Below are 13,927 nucleotides of genomic sequence, written 5' to 3'. Positions count from 1 at the left end.
CTCCTCCAAGCAGCGCTGCGGCCCCAATCAAAGCAAAGCCGCAGTGTCACCGAGACTCATCCAGGGTGTCTGCCATCCGCCCGGTGGCTAAAGCAAACAGGCCACTTCCCATATGCACTTCCAGCTGGAGACAAAGGGACAGAGGAAGAAAGGGGAAGTCAAGCAAAAGGCTTACTCCCCAAGATCAAAGGCAAGGAAGCCCTGGTCAGCCCTAAACAAGGGGATGTCCTCCTCTCCTGTGCAGCCTGCAGAAAGCCCTTCCATAACCCAAGCTTGGGACTTGAGGCTGCAGTGACTACACTATGTGTCCACTCCACTCAACTCAACACACACGTGCACCAGGAAGGGGATCCAGGAACCAACGGCACGGGGTTAAACTCTCTACAACAAATTGCCCTGCCCAAGACTGCCTGCAGCAGGTGCGGAGCTGAAGTTCTGCAGCTAATCGGGCAATGGGAATCTCAACAACCAGTTAGGTGATGGTTAGTCTATGTGCCAACTCAGCTAGGCCACGGTACCTGGATATTTGGCCAAACATCAGTCCAGAGGTGACTGTGAAGATATTTTTTAGATGTGGTTCACATTTAAAATGAGTCAGCTTTGAGTAGATTATCCTCTGTAATGTGGATGAGCCTTGTCTAATCAGTCGAAGGCCTTACAAGAAAAAGACTGAGGTTCCCAGGGGAAGAGGGAATTCTGCCTCTAGACTGCCTTCAGACTCAAGCTGCAACATCTATCTCCCCTGAGTTTCCAGCCTCCAGCCTGCCCTGCAGATTTGATACCACAATCACGTGAGCCAATTCTTTAAAATAATCTCTTTCTTTCTGTTTCTCTCCCCCGCCACTTCCTCCCTCTCTCTCCCTACATATGTACACATATATGTATATGTATGTATGTATAATGCACGCATGCGTGCACACACACACACACACACACACACCCTATTGTTTCTCAAGAGAACCCAGATAAATACAAGTTACAATCAGTTACCCTGAATAAGATCAATGTCACAGCGTTGACACTGCTAATTTTCTGCCTCTTGTTTCTCCTCTTACAAATCAATGTAATTACATGCTAGGTTTTTAAACATCTAGTAATGAATTGAATGAAGGAGGGCTAGACACACAGAGATGTGAAGAATCTGAAACCAGGGGAGTAAGGGGAAGAGGTTATTTCTTACTTTCAGTTATTCTCAATGCCTTTTGGGTTTGAAAACAGAAAGGATACAGGAGTACTACAAAATTCATTTTCACTCTATTATTTGAAAAGATACTATGCCCCATGGTGCTCTTAAGAGAAGGGTGTTGGAAAATCAAGTGACAGTGTAAGGGATATGACAAGTCCACAGCAAGCAAGAGCTGAAATAATAAAGTGACCCAGGTGAGCCTTAAGGTGGTTCTGCAAAACCATAACTGACCAGAAACTCAAGAAAAAGGGTGGTCTAGATGTTCTAATTTTCTGAACAAATGAGAGCTAATCAGAAAATAATAGAAATACTCTTGTTGTCATAACCTTTTTCTATTATGTGTGTTCTTCTTCTTTTTTTTTTTTTTTTAACTTTTTTCTTTTTGGCCACGCAGCTCACAGGGTCTTAGTTCCCAGACCAGGGATCGAACCCATGCCCCCTGCAATGGAAGTGCAGAGTCTTAACCACTGGACTGCCAGGGAAGTCCCTATCATGTGTGTTCTTTAAATGCTCCATAAGCACCTGAGACCCAATGTCTACAGTGTACTGCACTAGCGTCCCCAACTGTTCACTTTATATCCCTGCCCCACTGATACTGGTAACCCGAGGAAGAGGAGAAGTTTTAACAGACATCCCAAGTGTTCTGGTTATCCACTGCTGGTAACAAACCACCCCAAAATTTAGTGGCTTACACTCATCATTTATTTTGCTCACAAATCTCAATTTGGGCAGAGCTTAACAAGGACGGCCCAACTCTGCTCCACATGGCATCAGCTAGGCTGGCTCAACTGGGCCTGGACGATCCACTTCCAAGGTGGCTTCCCCATACAGCTGGCAAGCTGGAGCCGCCTGCCAGCTGGGAACTCAACTAGGACTGTCCACTGAGGGCCTCAGTTCTTCTTCATGGGAACCTTGCCACAGGGCAGCTTGAGCTTCCTCACAGCTTGGGAGCTGGGTTCCAAGAACCCAGGCGGAAGCTGCAAGGTTTCTTATGATCTAGCCTTGGAGGCCCCAGAATGTCTCTTCTACCACATCGTATTAGATAAACAAATCACTAAGGTCAGCCTAGATTCAAGAGAGGGGTATAAGACTCCACCTCTCAATAAGAGAAAGGAATTTGCGGCCATCTTAAATCTACTACACTGAGTTTCGGCCAGCTCTCTCACTCCTCCACTCTGTGTGAGATGGACATGCTCTTTTGGTCTGGTCCCTGCAAGGGAAAGATGTGTGGAGCAGAGCCTAGAGCAGTCACAGCTTGAAACAGCAGCAGCAAACCTGCTCAGCCTATGTGTGACATGAGCAAAAACAAAGATTTCTTGTTAGAAGCCACTGAAATTCTGAGGTCATCTGTTATTTCAGCAAAGCTGACTAAAACAATGTGCAAAACTGCACTTTACAGGGGTCCCTCCACCAGCCCCTCCTGCCATATTCCCTGTCTCCAGGAATGACCCACCATCCACCCCAAAATCCCTCATCATCTCATAAAAAGCTCCTACATCTGTCCCCATCTCCCCTTCCTATTACCAATACTCTGCGAGGCTCGTCTCTGTTCCCACATGGAGTACAATCTGTTCCAGGTTTGCCTCCCTCCGATCCAGTCTCCAATCTGCCTGAATTGTGATCTTTCTAACGTACAAATCTGCTAATTCTGCTAAAAAAAATTTTTTTAAAAAGAAAAGAAAACCAAAAAAGAATAATAATTTTTTTAAAAAAGAAAAGAAAAAAGTTTTAGCCTACTGTCCATAGGATAAAGTCTAAATTCCTAATTAGCGCAAAGAAAACTTTTACAATCTGTGTATCCTGTGTATTTGCCATACTATTAAAGGACATTCAATTTTGCTACACAGAAAACAAGAACAATAAACAGCATGAAGATCATAGATATATTAAGTCAGTAACTTTTCAGACATGCTAAAGATAGGGGAGACAAAAGGAATGTATGTGTGTTGAACATAGATAAAAGGGACAGAACAAAAGACAGTATTCCTCCTAAGCAGAAAGTCATGGATGGACCAAGTAAATCTTAAATATTAGTAAGACACAAATCATGCCACCTCCAGATTGACAGTTATGTCATCCCTAAATCAGCCACGCATTAGGGTCCCATATATATTCTGCCTAGAAATACAGGTAAAATGCACAGCTTCTCAGCAGGTCACTAGTAAGCCACAGCTCTTCCAGGTATACATGTCCCAAATCTCTCCAACAGAGCACGTGTGTGCCGGCCACAGGCATCCCGAGTCCCGTTTAACCTCAACTCTGGTCCTTGTAACCACACCCTCGGCGGGGAAGGCAGATGCAGCAGAGAGAGGCAGGATGTGTGAACACTGCCTAGCTCAGGATTCAGGGGTGCAGTCCTTCCATCCCTCGGCCACCCCATCTAAGTGTTAACGGACCCCAGCACTGTCTGTTTCTTGCTGTACATTTTGAATCGATTTAATAAACGGTGCAGTTTGAGCATCTTAACTTTTTCTGTGAGCCTCTCTATTCTGTGACTGCTGGATAACCTGCCTGGTAATGTTCTGGAAAGCTATCACTGCATCAAGGTAATTTCCCACGTAACACTCCAGCCCCCTCTTTCCCCTCTGGCTTTCTCCTGAGCCACTCCCCCAACTCATGTTAATTAGACTCCAATTGTACTGAACCGTGTGCAGTTCTCCAGGTGCAAATGCTGTGTGCCTCTGCATCTGCTGTTCTGACTGGAAGCCTTGTCCTCCTTCTTCATGTAATTCCTGTTTTTTCCTTAAAAACTCAGATATTACTTCCCGCCCCTGGAACATCCTTCCTGACGCCACCCCATCTGGATAGATTCACCATCACCCCCATACTTGCTTTCCCAGAGCACTTTTCACAATGAACTTTAATTGTTCCTTTCCTTAGCTGTCTTCTCCCTGACACTGTGAGCTCCTTAAGATGACTGTGACTGTCATCTCTAAATGCATCTTTCATCTCCATATGACATACCTCCAGCCCTAGCACACAATCTGGCACATAATAGGCACTCAGTAAACCTTGGATGGAGGAATGAATGAAGGCCTTGATAGAATAATAGGAACATGAGTGAATTTTCTGCAATAAGAGAACTGTGTAAGTTCTTTGGGTCAGGGAATCTTACGGAACAGGACTGCTAATATAAGCACAGAAGATACTGAAAATTGAGCTGAATCTGCCACGACCCACTGGTATCTATTATGGCACCTAACAAAATAATTAGAACACAGTCTACTGTGCAATAAATATCTGTTAGTGAAAGAATGACTAAGTGAAAATATGAATATGTGAATGCTACATTTTTAAAACTGAATTCCTGAGATTCATTTATTTGCTGTTGGGGGTCTGTAGAAAAACCACAGATGCAAGCCATCTGAGATATCCAAAGTTTCAAAAGATGTCATTTTCTGACATCTGTAAGAACGGTATCGCATCTGTAAGCATGGTATTGTACAATCCTAAAAATGGGAAAGAATGTAAGGTCTCAACAAGTTCAAAAGTCTTTCCTCCATAATGTATTTGCTGTTAAATATCTTAGGATCCTGTCAAATTCAAATGACTTTAGAGTTAGGTGAAAAATACATAGAGTCATAAGAGCCCCCAAGCTGCAAAATCCCATCAAACAATCAACCTGAATGGTAAGAGCAGACCAAGAAGACAGAGACCTGTGAAATCAACTCCTTTTTAAGATCTGAAGCCCAGGGACTTCCCTGGTGGCACAGTGGTTAAGAATCTGCCTGCCAATGCAGGGGACACGGGTTCGAGCACTGGTCTGGGAAGATCCCACATGCCGCGGAGCTACTAAGCCCGTGAGCCACAACTACTGAGCCTGCGCGTCTGGAGCCTGTGCTCCGCAATGGGAGAGGCCACAACAGTGAGAGGCCCGCACACCGCGATGAAGAGTGGCCCCCGCTCGCCGCAACTGGAGAAAGCCCTCGTACAGAAACAAAGACCCAACACAGCCCAAATAAATAAATAAATAAATAAATTTATTAAAAAATAAAAATAAAAAAATCTGACTGCCAATGCAGGCGACACGGGTTCGAGCCCTGGTCCAGTAAGATCCCACATGCCGCGGAGCAACTAAGCCCGTGTGCCACAACTACTGAGTCTGTGCTCTAGAGCTCACAAGCCACAACTACTGAGCCCGCATGCTACAACTACTGAAGCCCGCGCACCTAGAGCCCGTGCTCCGCAACAAGAGAAGCCACCGCAATGAGAAGCCCGCACACTGCAATGAAGAGTAGCCCCCGCTCACCGCAACTAGAGAAAGCCCTCGCGCAGCAACGAAGATCCAACACAGCCAAAAATAAATAAATAAATTTATTTTTTTTAAAAGATCTGAAGCCCAGTTTACAAAATGGAGCTCTGTGTAATAGCCAGAGTGGTCCAACATATGGCTCTAGACATCTCCAGCTCCTGGCTGCCAGACCCACCAAACCCTCTGATGACAAATAAGATGAGTTAACTGGATAGTACCCTTGGTGGGTAGGCATCCTTCTACCCAAAGAAAATTAAGAATTACGTAACCACCATTAAGTGAGATCTTAATTAATTTACCCTTAGAAGGTAAATTAAATAACTGTGGCAGAAATTCTAATTATCTGCCAATATCCAGCCTTTTTTTCTCCCTTGTAATAACAGAACTCCAGGTTTCTACTGAATCCATGGCTGTCCAGCTACAGACTGTATTTCTCAGCCTCCCCTGCAGCTAAGTGATGGGATCAGAAGTAACAAGTGAAAGTTCTAGATCACAGTTTTAAAGAGGAACCTGGTTGGTCCCCACCATCCTTCTTCGTCCCCCATTCTGAGGGCTGGGATGTGGATGAGGTTGGCAGTGGGGGGGCAGGGGGTAGCAGGAGCCAGCCTCCACCAAGAGAGAGAAGAAGGATGGCAGAGGGGAGACAACAGAGCAACAAGATAGAAGGGAGCTGGGTCCCTGGATGGCCTTCCAGAGCAAGACCACGCCTTCAGAGACGAGTAAACTTGACTCCGTGCTTCCACTGAAGGATGCGATCCCTGGTCGGGGAACTAAGATCCCACATGCCACAAAGCGTGGCCAAAAAAATAAATAAATAAATAAAAATTTTTAAATGCTATGTGTATAAAGATATACACTAAGTAACAACAATTTAGGAAATTAAGAGCACAGCAGTCATATTTTTGTGTTAAAAAGGAATCTGTGCATATTTGATATTTTATGTAATTGCAATATTTTAGAAGTTCTGGCCCTCATTTTAAATTGAAATCTTTTTTTTTTTACATCTTTATTGGAGTATAATTGCTTTACAATGGTGTGTTAGTTTCTGCTTTATAACAAAGTGAATCAGTTATACATATACATATGTTCCCATATCTCTTCCCTCTTGCGTCTCCCTCCCTCCCACCCTCCCTATCCCACCCTAAATTGAAATCTTACTAAATATATATAGCATTAGAATATATAAGAAAACTTCAAGGGCTTCCCTGGTGGCACAGTGGTTGAGAATCCACCTGCCAATGCAGGGGACACGGGTTCGAGCCCTGCTCCGGGAAGATCCCACATGCCGCGGAGCAACTGAGCCCGTGCACCACAACTACTGAGCCTGTGCTCTAGAGCCTGCGAGCCACAACTACTAAGCCCACGTGCCACAACTACTGAAGCCCGTGAGCCTAGAGCCCGTGCTCCGCAAGAGAAGCCACCGCAATGAGAAACCCGCACAAGGCAACGAAGAGTAGCCCCCGCTCGCCAGAACTAGAGAAAGCCCGCACACAGCAACGAAGACCCAACGCAGCCAAAAATAAATAAATAAATAAATTTTTTAAAAAAGAGAAAACTTCAACCTTTAATCTGATAACTTCAGTTTTCTTATCTTTAAAAATGACAATAATGGACTTTCCTGGCGGTCCAGTGGTTAAGACTCCACGATTCCACTGAAGGGGGTGCGGGTTCGATCCCTGGTTGGGGAACTAAGATCCCACATGCCACACACCACAGCCAAAAAAAAAAAAAATTACAATAATATCTTGTAGAATTATAAGCATTACAGGTAATACATATAAATGCCCAGCAGGGGCTCAATTAATTTTATCATTATTATCATAAGTATATATAAGGCTTAATGAAACAGTAGGAACCTGCAGGAGAAAACATAATGTCGTAGCATACTAGGCTACTCTCAGGCCACCTGCCAAATCCTATGCCCCCTCCCGAGCCCCAAACAAAGGAGAGTTTCCTGCTCTCCTTTACTCCACCTATCTCCTAACTCTCATTTCTATCCACCTTGAGTTGTAGTCAATTATTTCCAGTCTTGTTTCTCTCTTCCTTTTTGTTCATCCAAATCCAATGTCTTTTCTTTTTTTAATATTTATTTATTTATTTAATTTATTTTTGGCTGTGTCAGGTCTTAGTTTTGGTACTCAGGATCTTCGCTGAGGCGCACAGGCTTCTCTAGTTGTGGCGAGCGGGTTTTCTATTTCTAGTTGTGTCGCGCAGGCTCCAGGGCGCGTGGGCTCTGTAGCTGTGGTGCCTGGGCTCCATCTGCGGCGGGCGAGCTCCGTAGCTGTGGCATGCGGGCTCAGTTGCCCTGCGGCATGTGGGATCTCAGTTCCCTGACCAGGGATCGAACCCTCGTCCCCGGCATTGTAAGGCGGATTCTTTACCAATGGACTACCAGGGAAGTCCCCAATACAATGTCTTAAAGACAGTGTTTGTGAGATGGAGGTCCAGTGACTATGGCTTTCTGTCATCAGCAAAACCCCTCCCGGACTATCCACGTGGCAGGTGGGGAACATACGGTGGGTCAGTGAAGGCAGAAAGGACTCATCACAGACACCCAAGCAGAAGCAGCACACAAGGGGGGTTAGGGTCAGATTTCCATGAACCTGAGAGGTGCTGGCTTTGGTCAGAAGGCATCCATGGAGAGCTTATGCCAGAGTACATCCCCACTGGATGTGTGTCTAGAAAGATAACTGGCCATCCAGAGGAAACCACACTGAAGGCACCCAAGATGGGATGACATCTTCACAGTTTCAACAAAAAGATAATGAAGAAGAGAATGGAATGAGGAGGGATGGAAGTGAAGGAGTAAAGCAGAGACACCTGGGGAGTGGAATTAGTAGAACTCGTAACCAACCGAATGGCAGGTAGGACACAGGAGGGGGTGAAAGGAAGCACAGTTTGGGGTGTTCACCTGAGATTTTCTTTTTTTCCAGCAGAGGAATATAAACAACCAGTGTGGGACACATCACTGAGTTTGAAGTGCTTTCAGAATACTTGGGGTGAAATCTCCAGGAAGTATGCAGCAATATAAATCATCTGATTTTGGAAGCAGTAAGTTGTGGGGCGGGACCCTATGACCTGGGGTGAGACTTGAGCAGCGCTGCGCAATAACATACCTCAAGCCACAAAACAACTTAAAACACAGGTAGCTTTTTTCTTTTTTTTTTGGCTGCACCGCATTGCATGCAGGATCTTAGATCACCAACCAGGGACCAAATCCGTGACCCCTGCGGTGTGGAGTGGAGGCACAGGGCCTTAACCACTGTACTGCCAGGGAAGTCCCAAAACACAGGTAGGTTTAAATCTAGCAGCCACATTAAAAACGTAAAAAGAAACAGGTGAAAGTAATTTTACATATATATATATATATACACATATATATATGTTTTTCACCCCGCCCCAGCCGTGCTACACAGCCTGCAGGATTTTAGTTCCCTGACCAGGGAGTAACCCTGGGCCCAGCAGTGAGAGAGTGAGAGTGCCGAATCCTAACCACTGGGAGTTCCCTACTAATATATTTTTATTTAACCCAAAGTATCAGAAAAGAAAGGGAATCAATCACAAAGGCCAGGAAAGAGCACTCATAAAAAAACCAAATTAGTGTTGATTATGGTACACAAATGAAAAACACGGTACTCACAGTTTCCGAAGAGGACGATGGTCTCTGTAAAGTCTCACCTTGCACCCAAATGCTCTCTGTCACAAATGCTATGTGTTCTGCTTCAAGTATAAAAGGAGAAACCAGAAACAGGGCCCATTTGTTCAAGTCATCAATGGACTGGATAGAGGGAAAGAAACACAAAAAGGAAGGATTCAATATGACTTCAAACCACGACTGCCATTTATATCAACATCCAGGACAACCCCGCCTCTGCAATTCCAGGTGGCATCTGAATAAGGTCATTGGCTGCTCTCCTATAGACCACATTAACCCTGCATTTTTTTGTTGAACTGTGACTATTTAAACAGCTGCAACATCCCTCAATGTCTCATGACAGTTTTAACATCTCTAGATATTTCTTATCAAGCAATTAATTCTGAAACTTATTCCCACCATTCCTTACTGCTGAGAGCATGTAGGAACCTTCCAAATTACAACCTGGAAGCACATTTAAAGATGAGGCAGCTCAGGGACTTCCCTGGCGGTCCAGTGGTTAAGACTCCGTGCTTCCACTGCAAGGGGCACGGGTTTGATCCCTGGTCGGGGAACTAAGATCCCACATGCTGCTCAGCATGGCCAAAAAGAAAGAAAAAGATGAGGCAGCTCAGAAGTGCATGATGGTCAGCAGAAGCCTGTTACTGACAGACGCCCGAAGAGCTATTCCTCCTTTTCCTCCAGCCATTACAGCATCAAGAGTGGTTAGCAGGGGCTTCCCTGGTGGCGCAGTGGTTAAGAATCCGCCTGCCAATGCAGGAGACACGGGTTCGAGCCCTGGTCCAGGAAGATCCCACATGCCGCGGGGCACCTACGCCCGTGCGCTGCAACTACTGAGCCTGCGCTCTAGAGCCCACGAGCCACAACTACTGAGCCCGTGTGTCACAACTACTGAAGCCCGCGCACCTATAACCCATGCTCCGCAACAAGAGAAGCCACCACAATGAGAAGCCTGTGCACAGCAACTGAGAGTAGCCCCCGCTCGCCACAACTAGAGAAAGCCCTCGCACAGCAACAAAGACCCAACGCAACCAAAAATAAATTAATTTTTTTAAAAAAATTAAAAAACAAAAAGATTGGTTAGCAGATTGGATGTGTCCATTAGTCTCTGCTCTTCTCCTGAAATTTCTCTAAAAGGACTGTACATTAATCTACACTAAAACCAAGGCACATGCATAGCAGAAAAAGCTGAAATCTAAGGCTGCCCGTGGGGGGTGCCTTATCATCACCCCGCCCCCGCAAAAAGAAAAGGCATTTGGGTCAAGCTCCATAGTTGCTTATCAGTTCAAATCTGCCCTTGCTGGGAAGATCAGAAAGTATTTTCACCAGGCCTAGTAACCTGGCACAAAGCAGAAGCTTAATAAATATCTGTTGAACCAATTAATGAATGAAAATGAGGGAGAAAAAAACTCCTCCTATGGGTAAACATAATTATCAATATAACAGTTAAAAACAAAAAACAGATTGTCCACTTTACTCATAGAAAATGTGTATATTAAACAAAAAGCTTAAAATGTCCGGTTTGTATAAACCCCGAGTTCTTGGGGGACCTTCAATTATATAAACATACACTTTCAGTACTTATGCATATGATTTTAAGTATATAAAATATGGAGACAGCAAAGGCATAAGATTCAGTTCTGTAAAGTTACTTCAGCCCAGGTAGACTGACAATAGGTATGTACTGAACCAAATCACCAGCCCCACGATATCTGCAATCTTAAATAACAGTAGCTAATCACAAATAGTCAAACTTTCCAATTGTAGGCCTCGAACATCAGAGCTTAAACTCAACAACCACTACTTTATTTGTTGAAATACTGAGTAACTATTACAGGTCAAGTTGCTTAGCTAAACAGACCCAGTTCCTAGGGAGAAAAGGATAAAAACCGGACATAATGGAAAAGAATATAAAAAAGAATGTATATATATATGTATAACCGAACCACTCTGCTGTACAGCAGAAATTAACACAACATTGTAAATCAACTATACTTCAATTTAAAAAATGAAAAAAAAAGTCACAATAAAAAAAAAAAAACTGGAAATATGAAGTACAATTTAAAGTCTATGAGGATACAGAGCTGGCTGGTCACATGTAGTCTGGAAACTCAGGGACATCTCTGTGAGACAGTGATTTCTGGGCAAAGCTCTAAGGAGGACAGCAAGTTACAAAAACCCCAAAAGCCCAAAGCTGGTTTGGCCCAGGTGTCCCTACACCCTGCTGGAGCAGTCAGCAAGGGCTGAAGAGCATTAGTTACAGTTATCAAAGTTAACAGAAGCCCAATAAAGTCAGGGAGATGTGCAAAAGTAAAACTGTCTCCCAAGAGAATTAAAGACATTTGCATCTCATTATTTTTTGGATGTTCATTATTTCTACTCTAATCTAAACCTCTTAGAGGTGTTTCTTTTTTAAAAATAAATTGATTGATTGATTGATTGGCTGCGTTGGGTCTTCGTTGAGCGCGCGGGCTTTCTCTGGTTGCAGCCAGCGGGGGGCTACTCTTCCTGGCGCTGTGCGGGCTTCTCATCAGGGTGGGGACTTTGGTAGTTGTGGCTTGCGGGCTCTAGAGCGCAGGCTCAGTAGTTGTGGTGCATGGGCTTAGTTGCTCCGCGGCATGTGGGATCTTCCCTGATCAGGGATCGAACCCGTGTTCCCTGCATTGGCAGGCAGATTCTTAACCACTGCGCAACCAGGGAAGTCCCTAGAGGTTATTTTTTAAGTAAATGAATCCAGTTTGGAAACCACTACTATAGAAAAATCCACCCCTCAATTTTTCCTCATTTTATTATCTTTCTCAATCAGGGTTCCTTAAAAGAATTAAGCCCTCCTTCCCTCAGGAGTCCATTGTATGTAATGAATGAACACCTAGACAATATTACATATGCACTCTCTTAGAACTTACTCATATTCTGTATTATATAGTATACCAACAAGGATGGAGAAAATCTCATTTTAATGCTACGAGTGATCCAACTTTCCAGAAGGAAGAGGAAAGGACAAGAAACCCATCAAAAGCAAAACACTTTTAAATGTTAACGACAACGTGGGTGAAGTCAATGGAAATTTGCACAGAACTGCACTGTGAAGCCCATTTCCAATAGCTGAGTGGGAAGAACTATTGTTCCCATTCACGGAAAGAGAGCTGAGGTTTTGCAGAGATTAAACGGCAGCCCCAGGTCACACTATGGGTGACAGAGGCGGCTGAACTTATAGCCTTATAGCCACCAGGCTAAGTACTGGGCCAAAAGAAAAGATTGTGTGCAAACCGAAACCAAAAAGATTCAGAGGTGTCCGATTGGTAAATGACGCAGCTGACAGGAGCGGGGTACGAGGGCAGTTTTTGTCACCTCGGGAACACCTGACAGAAAGCTGAGGATTTGCTGTCTTTCTCTGAAATCAGGTTCAACCAAACTCCAGCCCACAGGGTAGGCGGGAGAGGATGTCAGGAAAGAGACTCTAGGAGGGCACTGCTCAGGTGCTAATCGACTCCGCACAGGCACACAGGCACAAGCCTACTTTGCACCGCCAAGAGCCAGGCGTCCATACGCTCGCGCCGGCACCCCGTGGAGAGGAGACCAGATCGCCTGTCACAGTTTCGGTCTCTGGTCCCATTATCCGGGCTCCCATGGGCATCGCGTGCAGTGGAGCCCCGGAGCCTGCTGCTCCTCAGACCCCACGCTCGCGACCTCCCGGCGGCGCAGAGGGTGCCCCGGGGCTGCACAGCCCAGGTCGGAGCGCGGGGTCCCCGGGGCGCTTCCGGCTCCGGGCAGACCCCGAGGCCGCGCCCCCGCCCGGCCCCGCCCCCGCGCCCGCGCCCCCCGCCCCGCGCGGCCCCGCTTTCCGCGCCCCCCGGCGCCCGCGCTCGCCCGCCCACCTGGCTCTCGCCGACGCAGAAGACGCGGCCGCCGCGGCTCAGGCACACGCGGGCGCCCCGGGGCTGCGCGGTCGCGCGGCAGAAGGTGAAGGAGCAGCGCGAGGCCCGCAGCTGCTGCACCGTGGTGCGCACTAGCGCGGCGGGCCCGCGCCCCCAGCGCGCCCACAGGTACAGGTAGCACAGCGTGATGAGCATGGCCGGCCGGCCGGCGGCGGAGCGCGAGCCCGGGACGCTCGCACCACCGGCCGGCCCGCCCGAGCGCTCGGCCCCGCCCTCCCGCCGGCCGGAAGAGGCCGCGCCGCCGGGGAGAGGCCGCGCCGGCTGGAGAAGGCCGCGGGGTGGCGGGGGAGGGGGGCGTTTGTATGGAGGGAGACGGGAGGCCTGGACTGCAGGGAGGGGTGTGGGGAAGGGAGGTGATGGAGGGAGAAGGGAGGCCGTGCCCGGGGAGGTGAGTGGGAGGGGACCCGGGGAGGCCACTCAGGGTGGAGGGTGGAGGTAACGTGATGCAGGGAGAAGGCGGGCGGTGAGGAAGGTTGGGGACCTGGGGGGTAAGCCCGGTAGCCCGCTTAAGCCAGAGTCTGGCCTCCTTTGCTTGAGGGGTGGGAGGCGGAATGAGGAAGGGGCTGTGTACATGTTTATAACGTCAGCAGCCGACATTAACCAACCAGCACCGTACCAGGAGCCAAAGTGTGTGTCCTGATACACACAACGGCTGCCCGGTCCAAGTGGGAAGATGCGGTGAGGCTGGTTTTATTAGGTTATACTCGGCCTTCGTGCAAAAAGGACTCTAAGATAAATGACATAAATTCATACAGTGCAATAATAAGTGTATTTCTGGACTCTTAAAGTAAGGACAGGAAACAAGTTGAAGACAGAGGAGCAGGAGAAAGGCGGCCTGTTGCTCTTGGATACGCGGGTCACCAGTTTGACTGTGAGTATCCTAAGATCAGTAGAGA

General features: G+C 46.8%; 1 protein-coding gene across 3 annotated transcripts in view; it reads right to left on the bottom strand.

Annotated features, from left to right (window-relative positions):
- HLCS (holocarboxylase synthetase) overlaps positions 1-13,394 on the bottom strand; it is a 195,021-nt gene extending 181,627 nt beyond the window's left edge. The window contains exons 1-2 of one of the 3 annotated variants that reach the window (XM_082394585.1): positions 12,972-13,394; positions 9,079-9,216 (exon numbers count right to left, since the gene is read on the bottom strand). In XM_082394585.1, coding sequence (XP_082250711.1) covers positions 9,079-9,216; positions 12,972-13,166 — 333 coding nt within the window. In that variant the 5' untranslated portion in view covers positions 13,167-13,394. Of the gene's footprint in view, positions 1-9,078; positions 9,217-12,613; positions 12,775-12,971 lie in introns of those variants that run through there. The other 2 variants (XM_082394583.1, XM_082394584.1) reach the window with 2 other exon arrangements.
- Between the last annotated feature and the right edge of the window lie 533 nt (positions 13,395-13,927).

The sequence above is a fragment of the Balaenoptera borealis genome, assembly GCF_965194805.1.
Source record: "Balaenoptera borealis genome assembly, chromosome: 5".
Taxonomy (NCBI): domain Eukaryota; kingdom Metazoa; phylum Chordata; class Mammalia; order Artiodactyla; family Balaenopteridae; genus Balaenoptera; species Balaenoptera borealis.
Note: the sequence above shows the minus strand (reverse complement) of the source record. Positions and strands in the feature narration are given on the sequence as shown.